Raw genomic sequence first — 24705 nt, forward strand, 5'->3', positions numbered from 1 at the left:
ATTGTCTAACTCTCTCTCTCTCTGTAAAATCATAAAATTAATATATTATTTGCAATAACCACAGTACTAATATGCAATAACCACAATACTAATCCAAAGACTACGCACTCAAATGTATATTTATTTTCATCACTTAGCCTCAAAACCCTGTATGATTTCTGTAATAAAGATGAACCCCAACTCCCTTGATGGCCCTGATGCACAAACATATATGTACCTCTGGTTGTCAGGCTACAGAAACTATGTTACATTTACAATAACTGCAATACTAATGAAATGATATACTCATTGTGTCATCCACCATAGAGATGCTTACCATGGTGAAACAATTTCTAAAGTGACAACTCTGATAAGAATGGATTCATTTTCATCAATTGCATTAAGGTATCTTTAGAAAAACTCCTCTGCCTATGGGACCATGACTAAAACCCAACGTTATTCAATATTATTTTACTTAAATTGCTATATTTTGTTGTTCTTTGCAGATAGCACCAACACCGTTAAACACACTGGACATTTTAAGCCCAAACCTTAAGGTAAACTGCCACATTCTTGAGTGACCTCTACAAAATAAAACGTTTTGCACCGCTATTGTAACTAGAATATTTCTTATCCACTAGGCCCCATTTCTGAGAAGACCAAACACTCCCTAAAGTTAAAATGCTTTGGGACCTTTCTCGGAGGATAGATACCTTTCCATCTACCCCTGGGACAATTATGGAACAGTGGAACTGCTCAGCCCCTCATACCAACTGACATCTCCTTACTGTTCAACCCTCCCAACATTCCGATGACATCATCAAGGGCCAAGCAGTAGAGCAGGGGCAAGCATAGGGAGGATGCACCAGACAAGCTACATTACAACAAACTGGTATGTTATTAGTGTTGTTATCGCACACTAATCACCAGTGAGGGTATCCAGGCCCTCTGTAGCTTGTCTGTGAAGCCATCCCGCGGAGATTACTTGAAAAGCAAGGTATAGCTTCTTGCGAAATTCAAGAAGAGAGGAGGAGACTCTGATGTGTTGAGGGAGGTCATCCTAGGCTTTTGGGACCAGGTACAAGAAGGCCTGGCCCCCTTCTCTGCTTTTGTGTATGTATGGGATGCTAGTGAGAGACTGGCAAAGCAGAGGTGTGTGAAGGTTGGTGGAAGTGAATATGGCTGTTCAGGTAGGCACGGCCAGTGTTATGGAGAACTGCTCTGCCAATAAGAATATTCTGTCCTACATCCCATGATATATTAATTATTTCCAATAACCAATTTAACTTGTGAATGGACTTAAGGTTCATCTACAATGTAAGTGAACCACTGACCTACAATGTTGTTTTTTGATGCCTATGACCAGAAAAATTGACACTTGTAATGCACAGTGCCGGCTTTTGGGCGGTTCGAGCGGTTCCACCGCACCAGCTTCCAAGGTAAGAAGACAAGCTGAAAGTGAAAGTAGAGAGCGGAGCTCGGATCTATGTGCCTAGATCAATTAAATAAAAGACCCTGAACGTTCACGCAAAACCTTTTATTTTATTTTATGATTCATAAGCAGCATATGGGGGGCATAAAAGCGTGTCTCCTCATCTGTTTAACACTGTTTTCTCTCTTCTAGTTCTACGACGTTTAACATCGTGGAATAGACAGAGGGACAACAGTGTTCGACAGTGCCGGCTTTTGGGCAATGTGACTGGTGCCAATTACAGAGCACGAATGGTGCCCTCCTGACCTTGGCACCTGGTGTGGTGGCACCGCTCACACTGCCCAAAAGCCGGCACTGCCCCCATGGGCAGCCAAAGGGCTAGCTACGCCACTGGATTGATTGTCTCTGTGTAATATTTGTGATGTAAAAGGGTCTGACACACTAAACTGGTATGAGTGGTGCTATAAAACTAATTTAATACATCTCTGAGAGAGTAGTTATGAAGAGCTGAGGGGCACTGTTGAAGAGTGGTAGTGAGGAAATGCCTAACGAAGGTGGTCATTGGGGCGCCACCAAACATTGCCGCACAGGGCGCCACCAGTGCTAAAGCCGGCCCTGGTAATGCACATTTAGTCTTGCTTATTGGTGATGGTGTCTTTCTAGCATGTTGTTGCTAATATTTTCATATGTAAATTCTACATGTATTATTGCTGTCAAAACGTAGGCGTAAACAAGCCAGCTGTTTAACCTTTGTGTTTTGTACTGTGTTGTGAACAGTGAAAAATGAAGATACAATTATACAAGAGATTTTTTTAAACAATTAAAAATATTGAGCAATACTATTTCATAATATGAAATAAAACTTTTAGGTCTCTATTACAGGAGTGAGTAATCTTCCCAGTTCGGCCACAACCTATTGGTGTAGTCAATTCAGAAATTGCAAGGAATGTTTTATCCCCCAGATATTTCTTCCAGAATATTCAAGCGACATATGTAGGGGAAGCACGACCAGCAAAGAAGGAATAAAGCTTCAAACAGTGATTCATGTTGTTATTGCTCATTTTGGGGGAAATATCGGAATAACAGTACGGTATTCTCAGATACCAGGTGCAGCAAATCTGGTGATACTGGTACTTTCAGGTGAAGGAAAACGCACAGAAAAGTTTCGCACATGTTGGAATCAGGGACCTGGCACCATCTTCCTTGTCGCTTTTCCAACGATGACGCAAGAACCACCAGCTCTGGAACTTTTAAAACTATTTGAATTCTTCAATCGCTAATAAATGTAAGAATTTACTGTTTCTCAAATCAATCAAAAAGGTCAAGTGAGTCGGGTTTAAGCAGCCTTTCACACTTGGATCTATTTTTTCGGTCAACTAAAAAATACAAAATCACCATATAGCCAATATCATACATAGGTGGCAAACAAACGGGGCAACAAAACAGCACGAATGCCATACAAACATGCACGCATATACTGGAAAATGAGCTAGGTGATTGACACTCATCAAAATCACTCTATTTTCAGCATTGATCCTGTGTCTCTTCTAAAATGTCCTTATCAGTAGCTTTTTTCGGGTGCATGCTTGCTGTAGAATTTCAGAGCAGATATGTCAGGCACGTGCCCAGGCTTCCTATTAGACAGGTCTAATAGCCCAGCAGTGGAAATTGCTGCTGTCCATCTTATCTGAAGACCCACGCACACCCATAGATGCATGCACAATTATTAAAATAGGGACATTCTCTTTAATAAACCATCAAAGTATCTTTCGTGACGCCAAAGAATCCTTGCACGCCAACATAAGATGCAGCTACTTGGAAAATTATCTCATCATCAAGAGTGCAAATCTGACAGTAATTACTATCATCAAAAATTCGGAGGTTTCCTCGTGATATGAATTTCTTTTGAAATGGCTTTTTCAATGCAAGTTAACTTTCTTAGCTCCAAAGTAGTACATATGCCCTCAATCTATTTCAAAGTTACCTGCTTTCTCAAACATTGTAACAGACCGACTTTGGCCTCGATTATGAGAGACTTTTGTGGGGAATGTGATAATTATTGTTGCACAACTAATTGGATACGCCAGGTTTGGAATTTAATGATTGAAATACATATTGCCTATTACAAGCTTAGTCCTCCAAAAATGGATTCAGCACACAATTCAGGTGCAGGTCCATCATGCGGGGGCTGAGGGAGCCAAGGGAAAAGAGAGGGGTTAAAAAATGATGCTTCTCATTTTAACTTCCATCAGACTCCTTGCTTTGAGAAATGTCTGGATGAAATTACACCAAACCTGTCATGAAAGCAGAACTTTACTCAACAACGTGCATTGCTTGGCTTGGTGTAAATCTGTCTAGTAGTTTTTGAGAGGTTAGTGTGGGTCACAAATCCACAGAGTAGTCATAAATCCAATTAAAACAAATAAAGTTACCTCATTGGATGAGAGAGCTTTAGTTCTCGTCATCATTTATAGATGTGCAACAAGGGTCCACAGGCAGTGGTGAATGGTCACAGAGACCTGACCAAAGGCAATCCTCTCCAACAATCCGTTGATGTGAATGATCAGGTCCCACCTGCCATGGACAACCATGCCCCACTGCGCAGAGCATTTTGCCATACGCAGGTGAGATTGGCCACAGAGCCTTGCCAAAGGCAATGCCCTACACTTAAAGCTCCATGGGTAGCCCTTTCCGTGCATGTGGCCTTCAAGCAAGCACAGCAGGGGTTGGCCATGTGGTCTGGTTGAAGGCCAGACTGTTTGATTAGCCCACTAGTGAAAGGGTTCTCTGCACCCCCTTCGATTACTCTTGCCCAATGGTGTACATGATGGAGGAAGAGGGATTGGTAGAAATGAGATATTCGCTTTTTCAGGGGAATATGGGTATACAGTGAAGGATGTGGATATCTACAACATTGTGTACGTTTTACGCACACAATGTTATCATGAGAGTTAGAGGGGGCACAATTTATAAAATGGTGGTTATATGGCACTAGGCAAGGTAGAGGTGATTATAGTTTGTAGGGAGGTCTGCCAGCCCGACTGCTTAGGGAGGCTATGGCTCTTGCTTACGTGGCTTAGGATGAAGCACCATAGTTAGAGATCACTGCCCAGCTGGCAGGATTTAAAATGCCTTCAATGCATCCCTCAGTGGTGGCTGCACTGAAAGGAGTAGAAAATGCAGGGTGGTGCCATGATTATTTCACCCAAATCAGCAGTCATTTGCTTGTTTTTCTAAAACAAACTTGTAAAGTAGGAATATATTTCACACAACAAACACAATACTCCAGAGGTGCAGGGAATTTGTTTCCTGCATGTCAGGCCATTGTTTGTTTTATCTCCTTGATTCCACCATGGTTCCCGCGAGGACCATGGGCAGAGAAAATCCCTTAAGGTCAACCTCCACTCCTTAATGTGGTGTGGCAACCTCCATCATGACCCATTCCAGTGGTGGACTGAGTATCAGGTCAAAGTTTTCTGACAGCAAAGCCAGCTGAGGCTCTGACATATGAAACAATGACTTTCCCCCAACTTTAAACCATGAGGAGTAATTGTAAGCTTAGAGGTGAAGAGCATCCACCATTTTATGGAAATGCTCCTTTACCACTAAATTATAAATTAAGCCTACAATCCTTAATTGCTGGTGAGTGCCATTTTACTCAGCCAATAGTCTACAGCATTCCTTTAAAGAAACTGCTGTATTTTTACAAATCACTTGTATGGATTGTCGATCGATATCTGTATATTACAATGTAATAACCCTGCTCAACCTTTATGTGATATATGGGGTTGACACAGAGCAGAATTTATTGTTGGACTAGTATATACCGTGGGAAATATTGTCAATAAAGATATATGTCAAAAGTAATCACATATCTGTGTGAGTTGCTGCAATTACCAATCATTGAGTGGCTTTTAAAATACACCTGGAACACTTTTTAATTCATACAGGTGTTTTTATAGAGTAGACATTACCAACAGGAGTGGCAGAGTGTTTTAGAAAAAAACACTTGATTATCAGCTGCAGAACATACAAGTTAAGAACACAAAAGTGGGTAAGGGAATCAGTCGCAGGTCAAGACAACTTGGATTAAATGTATTTTAAGGTATTTATGAAAGGTGATTAGAACAAAGAAACACGAAATATTTTTCAGACACTCTCCCTTATCTTAGGAGCGTTGGAAGATAATTTATTTTTAACAATAGGTCTTCGGACATCATGCTGTTAAGGAACAGATAAATCTTCCTTCATGCAACATGGTATTCAACTGAGATTGTTATCCTCTCACATGCATAAGGTGGCTGGGAACGGACCATAACTTTAAATATGATTCATGAAATTCTGAAGGTGAAGTCGACCTTGGCAGTCAACCAATAGATATCAATGTATGGAGGAGTGATGTGGTCAGACCATTTACCACCCATGTACTGACATTTTATAGAATGGGAGGTTTGGTACAGAGCAGGTTTGATGCATTTAGCAGTAGTCAAGGAGTGTGGTGTGGAAGTCAAGTATAAATCCAAGTGATTGGTAAATGAATGGAGGAGAGACATGTCTAGAGGGGGAGATCATAGGAGCCAGGATCGAACCTTGCAGAACTCTGCAATGTAGCAGAGAAGATGGTCTGCAGGATCCCATCCTCACAAATTGGCATCTCTTTTTTATGTTTTTATTGTCAGCAAGGGAGCAACATTACAAATTCTCTTTCAAATACCTTATCATAAGCAATAAGGAGATCTCATTACATTCACAGTACATTACAGAACAGACATAATTATTCCTTGAACAGTACAGTATCAGAAATGCTATAAATAATATTTAAAATAGACTTAAACCTGTTTCCATATTACAAGACATTTTCTCTTCAAATACCAATTACCCCTTGCCTTAATTTATTCTATAGAGCTTATTTATTTAATGCCATTTGTCCCAAAATAGCCTCCAATTTTATTTCTGAGCGAGTTTCTCTTGCTCTAGCTAGAGCTTTCTCCATTTCAAAAGTCTCCCTAACAATAACCCACTATTCACCTACGGTGGGGGGTTTAGGGGAGATCCAGGCCCTTGCAATGGTAAGTCGAGCAGCCACTAATAGGATTGCGAAAAGTCTCTTCAACCCTTCAGTCCCTTCTCTGTACCCCAACATAATTTCTATAACTGTAGGGGGAGACTGTAGGGGGAGAGTCTCCCCCAACTCGTTCTCTCATCACCTGTGCTACCTTCTGCCAAAAGAGTTCCAGCTCTGGGCAGCTAGAGAACATATCTACCAAGTCTGCAGCATGTATCCCGCATTTAGGGCATTTTCCCCGGTCTCCTATTTTTCTCTGTCGAGCCCAGCTAGTGATCTTCGCTGGAGTGTAATAGAGCATACATATTGTTCGAAATTGTGGTAGTCTTAGATTAACAGAATGAATTGACCCTTCTAAAGTTTCTAGTGCCCGAGTAATAATTGTGGGTGTTATATTTGTCCTCAAAATCTTAGTCCACGTAAGGCAAGTTTTTCACACCCATTCTGTCTAATCTTGCTAAGACATAGATACATAATACTAATTATTAACTTTAGTTTTTCTGCATGTGCACAATCCCAAATCTCTGACCTAGTCACTCCCTTTAATGCTAGATGTTTCACAAAGTAATCCCTGATTTGAAAATACTTAAACAGCTTTTGGGTAGGGAGGTTATACATATGTAAGCTGCAGCTTCTCAAATGTATGAAACCGTTGTTATCATACAGATCCCCCAGCTGTAGCATCCCAAGCCTAGCCCGACTACAAATTGGCATCTCATGATGAGGAACTATTGGAAACAATATATATTTGTAATTCCTATGTATGTATGAATGGAAAGGAAGTTCAGTAACAAATCCATGATCCTCTCTCAGCTGGAAAACATTTTCTTTCTCTTCTTCTGCGTGCTTCTCTTTATTTCTTTTTTTCTTTTTCTGCTGATACAACGATTTGGGACATTGTACACTGTTCCTCTTGTTCATGTAATGCAGTACATGTTTAATGCTCTCAATCAATCAGGATTTATTTGTAGAGTGCGGCAAATCACCTGTGAGGGTCTCAAGGCATTGGAGTTGCTAGCTCCTTCGAGGTTCTCTGTTTATTCAAATAACCAGGTCTTGAGTTCTTTGCTAAATTCCAAGTGACATTGAGGTGGTCCTAAGGCACAAGGGAAGGTCATTCCAGGCTTTGGTTGCAAGGTAAGAGAAGCAGCATGCTCTGCTGTTGGCTCGGTGGATCTGGGGGTATCTGCGAGGAAGAGGGAGGCAGATCGCAGATGTGAAGTCGGTTGGTGGAAGGTCATTCATTTGTATATTGGTCCTTCATTGTGCAGCTATTTGTAAGCGTGGGTCAATATCTTGAACTGGCATCTCTTCTGGATCAGGAGCCAGTGTAGCTTCTTGAGGAGAGGGGTGATCTGAGTCCATCTGGAGAGGTCAAAGATGAGTCTTGCTACTTGAGTTCTGTATGGTCTGCAGTCTCTTCAGGAGGCGTGCAGTGATTCCTATGTAAAGAGTGTACTAGTAGTCCAGCCTGCTGGTAACAAAGGCCTGAGTAATGGTCATTCTGGTGTTGATTGGGTCCCACCTGAAGATCTTACAGAGCATACGATCTGTCGGGACATGGCAAGGGCTGAGTTCAACAGGCCACCAAGCATCTTTCCATGGCGAGATGTTGTTCCCAAAGATGAGGACTACCGTCTTGTCCATGCTGAGCTTTAGACAGTTGTTCAGCATCCAGTTGGCGAAGTTCGTCATACTTCTCAGGATGTTGGCTCAGGTGGTGAAGGGGTCTTTTGACAGAGAGAGGATGAGCTGGATGTCGTCGACATAGGAGATGATGTTGAGTACATGCGATCTGATCGTGTTGGCCTGGAGGGTCAAGTACATATTGAAGAGGGTGGAGCTGAGGGATGATTCTTATGGTATGCCGCAGATGATCTTCTTGGGTTCCAAGGTGAATGGTGGGAGATGGATTCCCAGCGAAAATCAATAAAGAATTGCAATACAAAAAGAAAATTTGATCTGTGATCAAAAGTGTCATATTTTTTTGCCTACACCAATGTTTGCACTGTTTACACAGATGCCTACAATGGATGTACAAGTTTTATGCGATGAATTGAGACCATATTTTATTTTGTCATTGGTTGCATCCCTGAGTTAAAATGTAAATTTGAATTGATATACATTAAAAGTTGCTCCTCAGAATAAACATTTCTCTGTCTGGGACAGTTTATTTGAAAGTCAGTCAACGCGTTAACAGTTTCAGATGGAAGAGGATATCATTATTCGGAGGACAATTGACAGACCACTGGCACCAAGAACAGAGGATGGTCTTGCTGATTCTTCTGACTGCCAGCTAGGTCTGTAGTTTACCTCGCAGAGCACAAAAGAGAATATTTTTACATAATGTGAAGCAAGCAGTTATGTAAGATTTGAAATAAGCTGTGTAATACTAGGTAAGGATGTACATTTTGGACTGGTCCCTACATGATTAGAAAGGTGCATATAACAGTGTTAAGAACTCACAAAGGCTGTTCCTTCTGTTTCTCAAACTACACAGTGTTAGGCAGATAGCCAGGGGTATTTTCCTCTTCCTGCCCCATACCCAGCACTTTCTCTGCACATGCCTGTATATCGTCACTGCTGCCACAATGGCGCTGAGTACAGGAAGATTGAGATCTACCAATTCAGGTTTCTCTGAAGAAGCTCTTGTGGATGGTACATCAGCAGTGTTCAGGGAGGGATACTCTTCCTAACAGTTGCCCCAGGCAGGGCTCACCGATCTCCAGGAGGCGAAAAGTCAAGAAGTGGAAAAAGGTAAGAAACAGGGGCACTCCTTTTTAATGGGGCAGAACCAGACCCACCCATCTTCATATGCACCTAATCTAAACACACCACCCACTTTAGGAATTTCTCTTTTTCTTTCAAGGGCCAATTACCACAAGGTTTCCACAGGGCCAGGAATGACCTTCTGGGAATAACTATTTAAGAGTGAAGACGGAGAGGGCAAAAATGAATCATGAAGCAGCTTCCTGGCAGCAATATCTCTTCTCTCCTAGAAGCAAATTGGGACATCTAGGAAACAAAGCCCTAGAAAGTTGGAATGAATTGGGAGAGGGCAGACATGGTTCACCAAGGAGCTTCCCGATGTCTATACCTATTTTCTCCTACAGGAACTACAGGCTACAACAAGATAGGCTTCCCGGACCACTTCTTGCTGAAGGGAAAAGCACAGAGGACACCTATCTAGGAGACCACAACCCAAGGTCACATTTGTCTCCTTCTGTTTGCCTATAAAATAATTCGAAAGAGACACTTTTTTAGGGAGAGAGTAAACCACCACAAACTGCATGAGAGACCTACGATCATACTCAGCAGCTTACAATTAAAAACACCGATAATAGCCTTGAACCCTGTAACCTCGCTATGAGCATGAATTCCTTATAGTGCATAGATAGAGTTATGATTTATTGTTGTTTTTACGTGTTAAATGGCAGGTTGTGTTCATAAATTGTGTTAGTTTGCAAGATGATGGAACCTTTGCATCTATAAACAAAAAAATATGAGTATTTCTTCCTTTCACCAGTCTCCTACTTGCACTGAAGCATTGCCTTCCAAAGCTAGGAAAACCAGCTTCTAGTGTATCCACAGGCACGTCAGCTGCCTGGGCCTTAGATGTCTCTTATTTAAAGTAGCGGGTGCCGAGAAGCTTGTATGGTGGTGGAGGTAAAGCCTACGGGTGTAGTGGAGGGCTGAGACATAGGCACACATTTGCTAGCAATGACTAAAGTGCTGGTCTGGGACATAGACATTAAGGGACTTCTCTGGTGAATTTCTGAGTGTGGAGCTCCATACTTCTCAAAGCTCCATGTGCAGAGTTTCACATCCGCTGGAAAAAGAGGAATGAAACTTTGGACCAATATGAGAAAAGGTTTGACTTCATCCGCATTAGGTGACGACCCACTGTGCTCATAATCGTTGCATCACCACCCAACCTATTATCTTGAGCTCCTATAAGCCTGATATGTGGCTATTAAATGCCCTTTGTCCTGGACCTATAATCAACACTTCCTGATGAAAAGCAAGCTCTACAGAATTCGAAATTGAGGATCTAAATGGTGAAAGATGCACAGACCAATAAAAAGAGTTACGTGTTCCTTTGTCCCCAGAAGGTTCTTTGCATCTGCTTTGTTGTTATTGTACTTCATTGGTGCTCATCCTTACCTCAACATTAGACTGTACAAATTCATGCAGACCTAGCTAGAGTCAGACTGGAGATAACTTCTTTTACAAAGGATTCAGCTCTACGGATACTTCTGAATGTGATAGTAACATTTCTTCCTGCACCAGTACTTGGCCACGAGTCCAACTATGTGCTCACATGAGTCAACCTAGCTTTACGTCCAAGTTCTGTTAAAAAGCAGAGAGCCACACAGTTTTTTCAGAATGATCTGCAATTTCCCACACACTTACATTTACGCCAGTTGTTTGTATCTGAATGATTAGGACTACCAACTTTAACTCGATAGGGTAAATCATATTTTATCTGTTTGTCCCATTTTATTTTTTTATAACTTTTTAGTTATTGTTTTAATATTTCATTAACTTGCCTTTGAGCTTAAATTTATCATTTTGTGGCCCAGTTGTGTTTGTAATTGTTGGTCACTGTATCGATTTGCCCTCTTCTAGAACTACACCTTAAAGATGTTCTTGCTTCTACAGACCAATAATCATATTGTTTATCAGATTCTCCTTCTGAGCATTGTCATGTAATACACTGCCCATGACCTGTGTCACAATTTCTTTTTGCTAAATTCTTTCTTTCAATATGAAATCTACAAAGGATACGAATCTAGGCTGGTTTTGCCAGAAAACATTGACATTACCCAACCGCAGAGGTAGCCCCTGGTTTTAGTGTGAATAAAAGAAAGCCAGCATATGTCATATAAGTTTTTTGATGGGGCCTAACCCTCTGGATATATCGTACCAGTCAATACAGTTTGTGTTACATGCGGCATGCAGTCTTCCTACAAGCTATTAGCTTTTCCCACTTTTTTGAGATGTTCACATCATTTAAAAATTGGTTTCCCCATAGCCACATACTGATTAATACCTACAAGGCCCAGCTTTATTAATTCTTCAGGCAACGCAGTCCACCAATCAGATCTGCTGAACTACGTTGCGCAATTCTGAAAACAGAGGACCGGTTTATGTTTTCTAAGATTGGCCTGCTTCTGTTGTGCTGGGGCACAAACAGGCTGGCTTCTGTGATGCACAGCCTTGCAGCATGGCAGAGAAGCGAGTGTGAGCCGGCAAGCACACGATTTGCACTGAAAACATACATTCACAAGGCTAATTCCTATACCTAAACAAACAGGAAACCCCATGGATGGATTGTGCACTGCAGCATTCATGCAATGTATTGGTTGTTTTGAGCAATAAATACATTTTCCAAAGTTTACACTTCTTTAGGACTAAGATTTTGATGCAAAGCTCAGTCTGGCTACCTTAGTAGGTACTATCTGCATCGAAATCTATAGACATTTGTATAGACCCACCCGACAGCCGCTCTTTTGATTCAAAGCGATGAAAACTGGTGCAAAGTGGGTTTAGAGCTGAGAAATGGATACTGTTCCAAGGCAAAACAGCTTGGCGCTGACAGTAAATGTCATATAAGACATTGCATTACTTCGTCATCTCATAGTTCACCTGTTCTGCCTTCCACTCCTCTACTTGCGAACATTGCTATCCCTCCAGTGGGTGATCGCCATCTCTTGGTGTCATGGAAAAAAACACATATTTTCTTCATAATGCAGTTGCTACCCATACTATTTCTGTTGGCTGTATCTGTTACTTGTGCTTCTTGCCCCTGCTTACAACTTGCATGTTACTGGCAGGGTGTAAACTCCACACACATAATTTAAGCTACCAAGAAGTAACATCCTATTTGTACTATGCAATTAAGAACGAAACCGTAAACAGTTATTCCCCCATTGTAAGGGACTAACTTTTACTTGGATATAGTAATGGTGGCATTTCACTGCACAGTAACAGTAATTATGTGTGGAGAGTTTGCACATGGCCAGTAAAAGGCAACTCCTAACCAGGGTCTTTTAGTTCAGGTGTGCCTCTCATAGTTTCCAAGTCTTGTGAAGTGGCGCAAACACCACAGTCTGCATAGGGATCCGGGGGGGGGGGTCTCCATTCCTCACCAACTGAGCAGAGATCACCAGATGACTCTGTCCCTGGGGCACCTCTTTTGTGATGATCCTCTGGGACTTTAGCCCAGCTCCTGGTCGAAGATGGCTCAGTGAGTGAAATGTTGGACTCTGTAGATCACAACTTCACATTGTAGCAAGACCAACTCAGCCTCCTAGCCTTCTCAGGTCGGTAGAAATTGATATTAAATATTGGGCTATAGTAACAGCTGTTGTTTACAGGATTTAGAAATGGCAAAATTATGGGAAGGACAGCTCAGCAAGCTTCTTCTTCTTCTTCTTCTTCTTCTTCTTATTATTATTATTATAAGCAGTTATATATAAGTAGTAGCAGCATTACAGCTAATCAGAATCGCTTTTATCATTCCAATCTCATCATATCAATAGAACACTCTGCTGCAAGACCTTGCACATTCCGCGTCCACTGCACAGCTCGGCCTCTAGTATTCATTGAATGAAAAGTCTGATTACATAGTTCAAACACCCATAATGTCTTAACTTTAAATATGAGCTTTCCAACATTCAGTCCCGACTATAAGGGTCATTTCCAATGCACCGCCTACAGCTAGTCTTTACAAACGGCAATGCCTTGTAACAGTGGTAGATAAAACACACAAATGGTACTTGGCTGCTTTAGGTACCCACTTCAGTCCTACTGAAGCAGGCAGCCTCATTCACAAAGAATAAATCATACCCCAAGAAGATGCTGTCTCAAATAGGATGGTCATGAAATGCCACTCCTTGTGCAATGACAATTTTTTCTGCGAGTGTGAGTCACTTTTTCTGAGATTATCGGTCTATGGGAATACGAGTCATTTATTGTTAGTCAAATTGCCTTTCTGGGAAAGAAAATGTCTACTTGTCAGAGGAACTGGCTTTAACTTCTCCTAACATAAGACGCATCCCTTAAAGAGAGAAACTGGGGGGCATATTATCAAGACTCGGCGATAAAGTTATCGCCGCTTTATCGGCAGGAAACTTCCGTTAAAGTGGCGATAAGGGGCTTGATAATATGCCCTTGAGAATTCCCGTGGAAGCCCAGGTTAGATGCATAACCTGGGTTTCTATTGGAATTCTATAAAGCATATTATCAAGCCCCTTATCGCCACTTCAGCGGCAGTTTCCTGCCGATAAAGCGGTGATAATTGTATCACCCAGTCTTGATAATATGGCCCTGGGTTCTATTGGTTAAGTGATGATGTATAGGGAAGGTACTGCCATATTTCCGGTCACACTTGATGAATGGAGCTTCTTTCCAGGAGCCACTCCTCAAGTGAGAGGCTAACTTGCCATTATACCGGCAACACAAACGGCAACACAAGCATTTTGCTGGGACACAAGCGTCTGTTCAAGGTATTCAACGCGTCATACCCTCTTACCTTATGAAGCAAGTCGACCATGTCCGCAGACCAGGTTGCAGGGTATGTGACGGTGGCGGTGTGGAACACTTGCACAATGTCATTGGCCGCGGTGCTGGAATGGATGTGATACGGTCTCTGAGATGATGGAGCAAAGACAGAAAGAAGAGTCAGCCTTACAGAAGCAGGAGAAATAACAGCAAGAAATATGTAGTACACACACTCCAGAACAGTTTCCTACATGGACTGCAGTCAAGTAAAAAACAGATCGAATTGTAGAAAAGACCTAACACTGAAGGGAAGGGGGTTTGCAGCACTGATCTGAGCGACTGCCATCTCACAGGCTTGCTCAGCTCTGGACCGAGAGGGTAAATTTCGCTGGTGAAAGTCAGTACAACTGCCCACCTCATGAATGTTCATCATGCAGGGTCAGGTCTTTTGCTCTTACACGTGTGTTTTATACTTCAAGGGTTGGAGGCCTAAAATAAAAGACAGAGGTCATAGTGGAAAGTATGTGATCCTATGGGGGCCATCGCTCTCAATGTTGGGAGCATAAAGTCCTTCCCTTTCATCCAGCCAGCATCACACAGCTTGGAACTGGTGTACCATGGAATACTTCCTATTGGTGGCTGCTTAATGCCTGCTGTGTACGTAGTGATTATTTTTGGACCCAACACATCTATTCGTTCCATTTGCTAGAGGTAACATGGGACTAATGCTTGCACTGAATAATTAATTGTTACTTTCTCCCCACAGTCATCACAACATTGAATACCTAGCATCACTGCTAATGTAGTGTATGGTAACTTTTTAGCACAGGGTAAGCGTAACAACACTGTGCCGTCTGGGTCAAGGTGTACATTAAAAGCAAAGAAAGGCAAAGAGCAAAAAGAGGAAGGCGACAGCAACATTAAATATACAGAAAAGTCTTGTCAAAGGGATACGAAACACGTGTGTAGGAAGGTGACCTTTAAACTTGGACTATGACGCCATCTTTCATCGCAAGCCGAAGCAACTGATGTGTTTCCATGAGATGCCCATAACAACATAAATGTCTAAATGGAAGGAAAGCCCGCGTTGCCTAGCATGGCAATCCAAGCCATATTTCATAGCGTGTTTGCAAAATATATGCATATATTGATCCATATTTATACTATAGTTATGCAAGGGAACGTGCCGAGCAAAACGCTAGATAGAAAATAGTTATGAACGTGCTATAGGTTGTGAAAAAATGTATTTTCGAAGAAAGAAGCCAAAAGTTGAACATGCTAGCAAAAATCAAACTAGACATACATTAAAATCATTCATTGAGCTATACAGAGGCGGATTTATCATTTTTGCACAACACAGCACAGAAACTAAAGTTGCACTGCTGCATTGCACAAGAGGGAGAAAGCACAAACAGGCTGCCTAGTGCTACTCGCAACCTTTCCACTATTCTGACCAGACGCTCCCCGCGCCTAGAGGAGGGGCGCCCTTACTAGCGCCACGGGATCGACCTCCAATTGGGGGCTTGGTGTGGAGGGGGACTGAGAGGTGTCAGAGATTTGGGAGGTTCGGGTGATGAAATGAAACCGAATCCTTAATAGTGGGCTATTTAAGGCCATGCCTCGAGCGACCTGTCCTCTCTGTCTCCCTGGAACACCTTGACTTAATGGCTCGGGCGTCAGCAAATCCTATGTCTGTACAAATTCTAACACATCCACACATTGGATGGATGCTTCGTATTGAAGTACACAAACAATGTGTGGAATGTTTGGAAAGAAAAAAAATATTGCTCCACATTAGCAACTTCTTCAAGAAGGCATTTTGTGTTTATGCAAACCCAGACTGTCAATCTTAGTAGATCAGGCTTTGCATCAAAACTATAGGTACTTGTGATAATCCTCCCAAGTTACACATATGTAAGGTCCCCTTGGAGCAAAGTGGGGCAAAACATAGCAAAGTGCTATTTGTTTATTCAATTTCTTGCACCTCGTTCAGGGCAGTATGTAAGAACACATTTTTCCATAGACATGGAATGGGTAAAAGCCTTTGATGCATCTGGTCATCAGTCACTTTGAGGGGCTCTACACTGAGTGCAATGTCTTGGTAAATCTACCCCTCAGTGTCTTGTACTGAGGAGTATCTAAACATATAACGGGAAATATCTGAGCCCACAAAATGACAGAACTAATCAAAAGCAAGTGGTTTCAGAATGCATTATTTGGTCACATATATGAGTGTCAGATGCAAGAGTGGTCTTTGGAGAAAAACGAAATCTGCCACTATGAGACCTGGGTCTGTAACCAGCCTGTAAAATAAATCACCTTCATCTATATTGCTGTAACCTATATAAATCACCTGAGCTTGCAGACACTGTAACGTCAATGAGGCCTAGGCGGTCATCACTCACATGGCAGCTTCACTGAATATTAATGTCTTCAGCTTTTATAGAAAATTCGGATTTATCTTGCGAGGCTAAAGCATGTCGCCATGGTGTCTAACGGCGTCAGAGTAGAGGAGAAATCTCTACCAATCATCATGCAGAATAGAAATGTGTTTTCAACGAGAGGTCCGTAATGGCAGAACAAAAATATAGATGTATATTTATCAAAACTTTGTGCTGGTGCAAAGTCACACAAAAAGTGATGCAAACCAGAACAATGTATTGAACTATTTATCTTACAGTGCAAACTTTATATGCACTGGAGAGTAATGAAAATAACTCTTTGTGGTACTTTGGAAGAGTGGATGTGCCATGGGTGCTTGGGCGGTCTCACACGGCAAACTAGGATTTTTGACACAAAGTCCTATTTACTTACAATGGTAGACAGGGTATTGCACAAAAAATAACACATCCTTGAAGCAGGAGTAAGCTGCAGAAATGTTGTAATTTATCCTAACTCTTCAAACGTGGCATGCATGCTGCACTGTACAGCACACATCCAATCTGTGAAAAATATAATGTTTAGTCTAACCACATAGTATTTTGTACTAGAAGAGTACCCTTCCGATACACAAGCTATGCTAGAAATTATGCACACACTTATAGTGCACTGGTGTGCACTTAACACTAGGTAGCCTAATTGTGTGTTAGTGCTAGAGAAGAGAGTTACAGTAGCATATCTTAGTAGATGTGTGTGAGAAATGGGGTTATTATTTGGCAGGGGTCAGCCCTGCCAACCCACCAAACCATTCTGGTTAGGCGAGAACGCAGTTCTGAGAGAATACCCTGCTCAAAATAGGTAGATTTGGCACAAGCATCAGTCAGTTGCAGGAGAAGTGCACTTTAAGTTCAAGCAGCACCAAAATGTTTAAAGTAAAGAACACAACACAATACACTTCACAAAAAATGTTTAAAAATATAGCAAATATTGAGTCAAAAGGCAGCAAGATCATCAGAATAGGTTAAGGGGTTTGATTTTTAAAGTTTTAAGGCAAAAGGTGCCTTGAAAAAAATCAAACATTTTAATGCCAACCACATTGTGGCAGTGGTGGGATATACCAAGTGGGTTGTACCAATCAAAGATTTTACTTCAGACTTATGGCCTTATTATGAGTTGGTCGGTCCTGCTGTCTGTCCGCTACTGCCGCAGAGACAGGAGGACCACCAAACCCGTTGTGTGCCCACCTGCCGGATTATGAGTGTAATCCAGGGCAGGGGGTGATGTTGCGGCAGTCTCACGGCAGCAGCTGTGTAAGGCTCATAGGTGAGCCTTAACAGCAGACCGCTGCTGTGACAGTGCCGGCAGCACGTTTCTGCATGGTGTGACATGCATGCGGGAGCAGGGGTGCAATTCCAGGGAGGCACAACATGTGCACCCCCAGGCTCATATCCGGCCGGGGGAGCATGTTAGGGCTCCCTTTCCTGCATGTTCACTACCCTTTTCATGGTGGACTCACCGCCATGAAAAGGACAGTGGATATGTAGGTCATATTATGCCCGACGGTGCCGGCATCAGCACTGCCAGCATATTGAGGCCAGTAGCAGATCGTCGACACAGCATGATCCTTGGTCCTGGCAGAGCCAGCAGTCTCGTGGTCCAACCGCCACGCTTAGAATACTGTGGGTGGACCCACAGTGGTAGCAGTGGTCAGACCGGCACTATGAGTACAGCATTTCTGAGGACCGCCATACTCATAATATGGCCCTTAATCTCCAGCTGCTGGGAAAGTTATTGCTGGTTGATTCTTCAAAAACTAGCTCCTCATGGCAGGCTTCTGGTCCACAGGTTTCTTAACATTGGTTACAGACAGGTTGGAGACGCATCTTGTTGAGCAAAGTACATATAACTCAATGTTTAAAAATAAGTGAGCAGGATATCTGTATGCAAGGAAAATTACTTGAAGCTGCAAGTAATAGACCATATTACCTCTATCAAGCTACAATTCTGTTAGCCAGCGTGATGTCCCAGCTGAGTATAATATATGATTTGTATCTGCAAATCTTGCCTTATGTGTTTGCAGTAATCTATTTAAGATGAAGGATATGGTCTTTCAGCTAATGACGTCTGGTTTATCACTGCATTGCGTATTTCATACGTTCATTAATCAGGTTAGGGTTCCACGTTGATCCTGGCATATCTGTCTCTTTCTCGGTTTAATCTGGCATCAGCACTGACCAACAGCTCTATTTTAGTCTCCTTAACATAGGTAGATTGTATGCATCTAGCTCTGGATAAGACTGAAGATGTTAATAATTTCATCTTCACTGAACTCTAGATCATTAGTTAGATGAAACACACTTGGGTGTCATTCACATAGCTATGAAATGAGATATTGGCTGCATGAAGGAGGTAATTGAGTGGTTGTATATGGATGTAGAACATTATAGGTGATAAACTGGAACCCCGTTGTACCCTATAACATACAGGGGTTGGTGTGGTTGTACCTCCGCCTATTTATATCCTTCTATACCTTTCTTCATGAAAGGATATAAAAAACAGCTCACTCTTTCTGACACTCCAGCTACATCTTTGAGACTTTTCAGTAGACTGGGGTCTTCTAGAGTGTCATAAGATGCTGATAAAAGCAGCAGCATCAAGAGAGGTCAGTCACTTTTGTCCATAATGTATTATGTATGATTTAGTGGGATCCAGAAATGGCTTTTCAATCAAGGTTGTCACTTGTTCTTTTTTCAGAGTGTTATATATAAACCAAAATCTAAGAATGTTGCTTATAGGTTCTTCCAAATATGGGACCGTAGATTTCCCACATTCCTTAATTTAACTACACAGCAGATTCTTGTAGGGCAAAGGATCACATTTATACAGTTCAAAATGTGTATCAACTCTGTTTTTGTACCATCTCAAAAGTTATCACAGATCCAGCTTTTTCTACCACTTCTACTTGACATGCCTCTGACTTGTTTCTAGGGGAATCTATACAAAATGTTGATTTTATGCTCAAATAATGTTGTAATCTCAGGCCCCTGTCTGTGAAACTTCTTCCCTCTGATGGGACATTTTCCGTATTGGCAATAGGCTTTTGGGTTATGAACAGTTCCAAGGAAGAGCATCTTCGTCACTAGCATTATTGGGTGGTAATGGAGAATCTAGTCTTCCGGACCTTCAGCAGAACTGTATTTTTATTACAGAGTGCCATTTCTTGAACTTCGTATTGCTGCAATTACTGGCCAAGGTCCACACTTTCATAGGGCCATCAGTTGTAATGGTAGCTTTGAGGGGTACATTACCTATGCAAATATCTAATGACTATGGGATGTGGGTTTTCATATCCTACAAACCGAAGCCCGTTGACTAAGGTTGGGATTCACCAAGATTTCTTTCTGTTCTTGGAGGAAACTGTGATAGCAGTTATCGACTCTTGACATGGTAATCCAAAAGTGATGCCAGATTGAAGACTACAAAGTCGTTATTTAGCCTTATTTTCCCTTCACTAATCCACAGCCTTTCAATTTGATTCGCAATATGAAAATATCACATATATACATGCTTGCTTTGGAGATTATTGTCAAAGGCATAAATACTCTGCTCCAAAGGACACTTGTAATGCACGCTTTGAACAGGCATTGAGTAGTGGAGTAATACTATGAGTTAGTCATATGTCAGCGAAATTAGCATACAAATAACTCCGGCTCATCAAAATTGTTATCACAATGAGATTATGATAGGAGGCAGAAGCAACAGCACTGGAGACACTCTACTTTGGCACATCATTGAGTTTCTTTGGCTGTGAAAGTGATGAATTTAAAGGATCCCAAATGTAAAAAAATAATGGGACAGTTCAGTCCTTGTTTTACTTTACCCGGCCCCTCAGCAGTTCATAAGCAGTTATTCCTAAAGACCACCAGTCGACAGCAAAGGAATAGCAGATCTGTCCTCTGGGGTAAAACATCTCTGGGGCTGAAATAGAATCAGACAAGAAAAGCGTAAACATCTGTCCAAACAAGAATCCAAGTATATTGTGGCCAAAATATTTTACATTATTTTCGTATTCCCCACCTCCACTTTGAACTCCAACGAGTACGCCCTGTTCGAAAAGGTGACTTTTTCTCAACCAGGCCCACTTGAATTTAATTTAATTAACACAGACCATGGTCCATTCATTCCAATAATGTCCATATCATCATATTATTTAGTGTATATCAAAGACCCCAAAACAAGTGATTTTAAAATTATTTCAGACAAAAGAGGAGACATAACTCAGCGGTGTGACGGCCCTAACAGTGGGACTGTCACTGTTATTCCCAAATTTGACTTAAGTTGCTACTCTTTTTATGGCCATAACGTAGCCACATGGCCTTATACAGCTTTGCTCCTTAAAAAGTTATTTGGTGGGGTCCATGAAAGCAGTCTGAATCTACAGTATCTGCATTTAGAGTACTACTGTACTGTAATACTACTGTACAAATACAATAATTTATAGCTAAACTGAAAAATATAACAATCTGGTCAACAGACATTTTCTTTTCATTTTTTATAATTGGCAATACACAATGGAGGTCCATTACAAAATGACAGGCTGTGGAATGTCTTCTATATGCCTGTTTTGTATGTCTAAGAAAATTGTTAATACTAGTAGTGCCCAGAATAAAAAATTCTGGAGGAAGAATTGTGCAAAGATGAGAACTGTAAAATTGTGTGAGATTCCAAAGTTTGTCAACATACAGAACTTAACCTACCCAAACTACCCTACCAAAAGAAATATACGAGTTTTTTGGCAAAATCATTTTTTACATGGGAATTCTCCCGCAAAACAAAGTTTTTGTGAAAGTTTTGCAACCAAAGAAAGAACTTGCTTAAGTATTTTAGACCTGCTTTAAAAATAAAATCTTAGATGTCTTTGTGAAGTTACCAAAAGTGTCATCAATTTTTAAAAACATCTTGACAACTTCGAGCATCCCTAATGAATGCAGGTTCTGCAATTAGAAGTACACGTCTAAGATAGCGAAAGCCTGGTTAAGCAAGGATAGAGTGCGATATGTGCTTGAGGCTGTTACCATCACTCTGAAGGATGCCAGGACTGAACTTAGGGGCCTATTATGATTGCGGTTTTTCCGCATTCCTCCGGGCCGGCGGAAGGATGCGGAAAAACCACAGCGGACCCACCAAAGACCCACCGCCACATTAGAATGGCTTGTGTGTCCTGGTTTCCGTCCGCAGCTTTTCCGCCGCGGTTGGCTTACAACCGCGGCGGAAAAGCTCTAATATGGTGGCGGTGTCTCTCAGACACCGTCCGTCATATTAGGAAGGGCTTTAGAAAATGCTTTCCCGCGGCAGGTTTTCCGCCGTGGAAAAGCATGTGTAACTTCACTGCGGGGGCCCGTTGCGGGCCCCCTAGGTGAAGTGGGGTTGGGGGGTGCACATGGGGGGTACCTATGGTACCCCCCTGCATTTGTATGCAGAAATCGGCAGGCACCGCACGGTGCCTGCCGCTTTCTGCATACAAATGTAATGTATGCATTTTTACCATTGCGGCGGATGCAGCTTGAAGCCGCACCCGCCGCAATGGTAAAAATAGGGGATGTGACCGCCAGGGTGGCGGTCACATCCTAATTGCACAGGAGGGAACTCCGCAGGCAATGCGGAGGTTCCCTCCTGCTCTATGGTGGCGGACGGACTCAGGTCCGTCCGCCATCATAATCGGCCCCTAGATGTGGATACCTATGGATTCCTCAGACCCTCTTCTGGCTACTTTAGGGGAGCTTCCAAGCTGAGACTCAGGGACATTGCAAGGATTCTGAAGCCAAGGGTGAAGTGAAAGTTGAATCCCACTCCACTAAAATGTATAAAAACTAAAATGTATAAAATTTGCTGTTCAGAGAACCAATACGGCAATTACTACCGGTAGCAACCTCGTGGCTAGAATTTCCTTATTGTAGGACGTGCGTTGGTGAGGCCAGTGGAAAAGGTATAGACATTCACTGCTTAAGTACAATGAAACCAATTATCCTTCATATTTTCACAGCACTCTGATCTGTGGTGATGCACCCCTTCGTTTCCGATAGGTACTTAACTATATATTGGATCACATCATGCAATACTTAAAGGGACCCATTTTGTCTCCTTTTCAGCTCTGTTAGTAAGAAAGAACAGGAAATTGAGCGGACGATGTTTATGTTATTCCATCCACGTGCCGAGGTACGCGGCCAAGATTTTCTCACTTCATCCACCACTGGTCTATACCCGATTCCTCTTCTTTTTCATTGCTTCTCTCTTATGCTTTCTTGTGCATTTCTCCCTTATCTTGTTCTAATTTATTTTTTGCATTTTATATTTTATTTTATTTTCTCTTCTCCTATTGGCTTCAGAGCATAAAAGTGAAGTGATGTGAAACAGAATGTCACGGGTGAGTGATGTAACTTGGCTGATATCCTCAGGGACAACACATATATACTGTGTTTCTTCTCCAGTTTTAGGGTCATAAGTACATTAGATCTAATTTCTATGAGTTATTATTTTTATGGATGAACTGCATAAATATTGCTTCAATTGAAGTCCCAGTTTGTACTCTTGCCTGGACTGTATGTCCTTACATTTGCACACTGAGCATCACTACTCACAAAGCTTAAATTATGACTTTTTTCCTCCTTTCCATTTTTAGGTCTGGCATCAGACCTTTCTTTTGATTTTACTAATATTATGTATACCATATACTTACTTAAAGGGGCTTTCGGCACCCTTCTTCATCCATTGGTCTGGTTTTGTGTCATTCGCTTTTTGGTTCTGCCCACTACAGCAAACAGCATGGGCTCATGGGTCAGCCTACTTTAGCCACTGGTTAACTTCACTTTGAGTGACTGCATTTTGCTCTTTCACAATGAACAAAACCACATACATGGTAGTTTCCATCAGTGCCAGTGTTTTTCTTTTTTACTTTATAATTACTTTAATGTTGCATTTGTGTTTAGAGCCTGAAGTGAAAGCAGGACCTTTCTACAAGATGTGAGTACAGGCCGCATTCTATGCTTTATCAGATCCTGTCTCCTGCCAATACTATTTTTGAAGTGCCCTTTGTTTGTCTGACTGCTAGTATTTCATAGCATACACACATTGCAATAATCTGAAACTGTTTTGTAAAAAAGTTATCCTCTTTTTACTATGCATGCAGTACATTAACTAAAAGCTAGCTAGCTTCTTTCTTTCTTTCTTCCTTCCTTTCTTTGTTTCTTTGTTTCTTTCTTTCTTTCTTTCTTTCTTTCTTTCTTTCTTTCTCTCTTTCTTTCTTTCTTTCTTTCTTTCTTTCTTTCTTTCTTTCTTTCTCAAAAGCAGGAGGCTAGCAGCCAATGGCAGATACATTGGCTTTTGTAGGTCTGTGTTAGTCAAGACCTTTATATTTTTTTTAATTATGTGTATGACATAGTTAATTATGGGCGGTTTCAGTCACACCTAATCCATTTGTCTCTAGTTGTGTCGTTCTCAGTGTTCAGCAACTTATTGTAGAATGCATAAAGGGGCCACTTCAGCCACTGGCTTATTTCACTATCATTTGTGGCAATTTTCCTTTTCCCAATGAACACATCCACATGCAATATAGTTCCTTTCAATGCCACGGAGTACTGTTGTAATGTGTGCTTTTTTGATATCCAAACATTTTTTTGCCTTTAGTCAATGTGGTTTGTTACATTGACAAGGACCTTGCAGCTTCCTGAACAATTAACTTTTGAAAACACCATGACAAAACAAAAATTACCAAAAGGCTAGCAGATAACGCCAGACACATTGGCTTTGCCAATCCTTGTTTCTAGGTGAATGCCTACCATCCTTCAAAGATATCTTGCTCCTATTCAATGTTGAATTATGTCTGTACTTCTACTACTGACAGAAAAATGGCAGTAAAAAATTATTTGTGTGAATGTGCAGCATTTTAATCCCATGAAATAGTGTAATCATCAATACACAAAGTTGTAGCAGGCTAACAATGCATAACAATGTGATGATGAAATATATTAATGAGAAGGTATGCCACAAAGTCACAGTGCACCAATGTGAGTGAGCCTTAGCACCAATAGGGAATTGTATAAATGTTTGACAAACATTGTTAGCAAAACAAAATGGCATGGCATTAACTCCTTCCGTGCTGATGACGGAACCGCTCCGTCATCAGCCGCGATGGCGCTGTGCTGATGACGAAGCGGTTCCGGCATGGCCCGCCCGACGCGCCTGTGCGGTGCCGATTTTGCGCCTGCGTGGCGCGTTCTATTAAGCGGGCGGGGCCATGACGGAACCGCTCTGTCATGAGCACAGCTCAACCGCGGCTGGTGACGGA

The 24705-nt window shown here is 41.7% G+C and overlaps 1 protein-coding gene across 1 annotated transcript in view; it reads right to left on the reverse strand.

Moving 5' to 3' along the window:
• STK32A (serine/threonine kinase 32A) overlaps positions 1 to 24705 on the reverse strand; it is a 574428-nt gene that overhangs the window by 27312 nt on the left and 522411 nt on the right. The window contains exons 5-6 of the mRNA XM_078650656.1: positions 20242 to 20339; positions 14014 to 14130 (exon numbers count right to left, since the gene is read on the reverse strand). Of these exons, the coding sequence (XP_078506782.1) occupies positions 14014 to 14130; positions 20242 to 20339 (215 nt within the window). The remainder of the gene's footprint in view (positions 1 to 14013; positions 14131 to 20241; positions 20340 to 24705) is intronic.

This window comes from Lissotriton helveticus, chromosome 7, assembly GCF_964261635.1.
Source record: "Lissotriton helveticus chromosome 7, aLisHel1.1, whole genome shotgun sequence".
NCBI classification, from domain to species: Eukaryota; Metazoa; Chordata; class Amphibia; order Caudata; family Salamandridae; genus Lissotriton; species Lissotriton helveticus.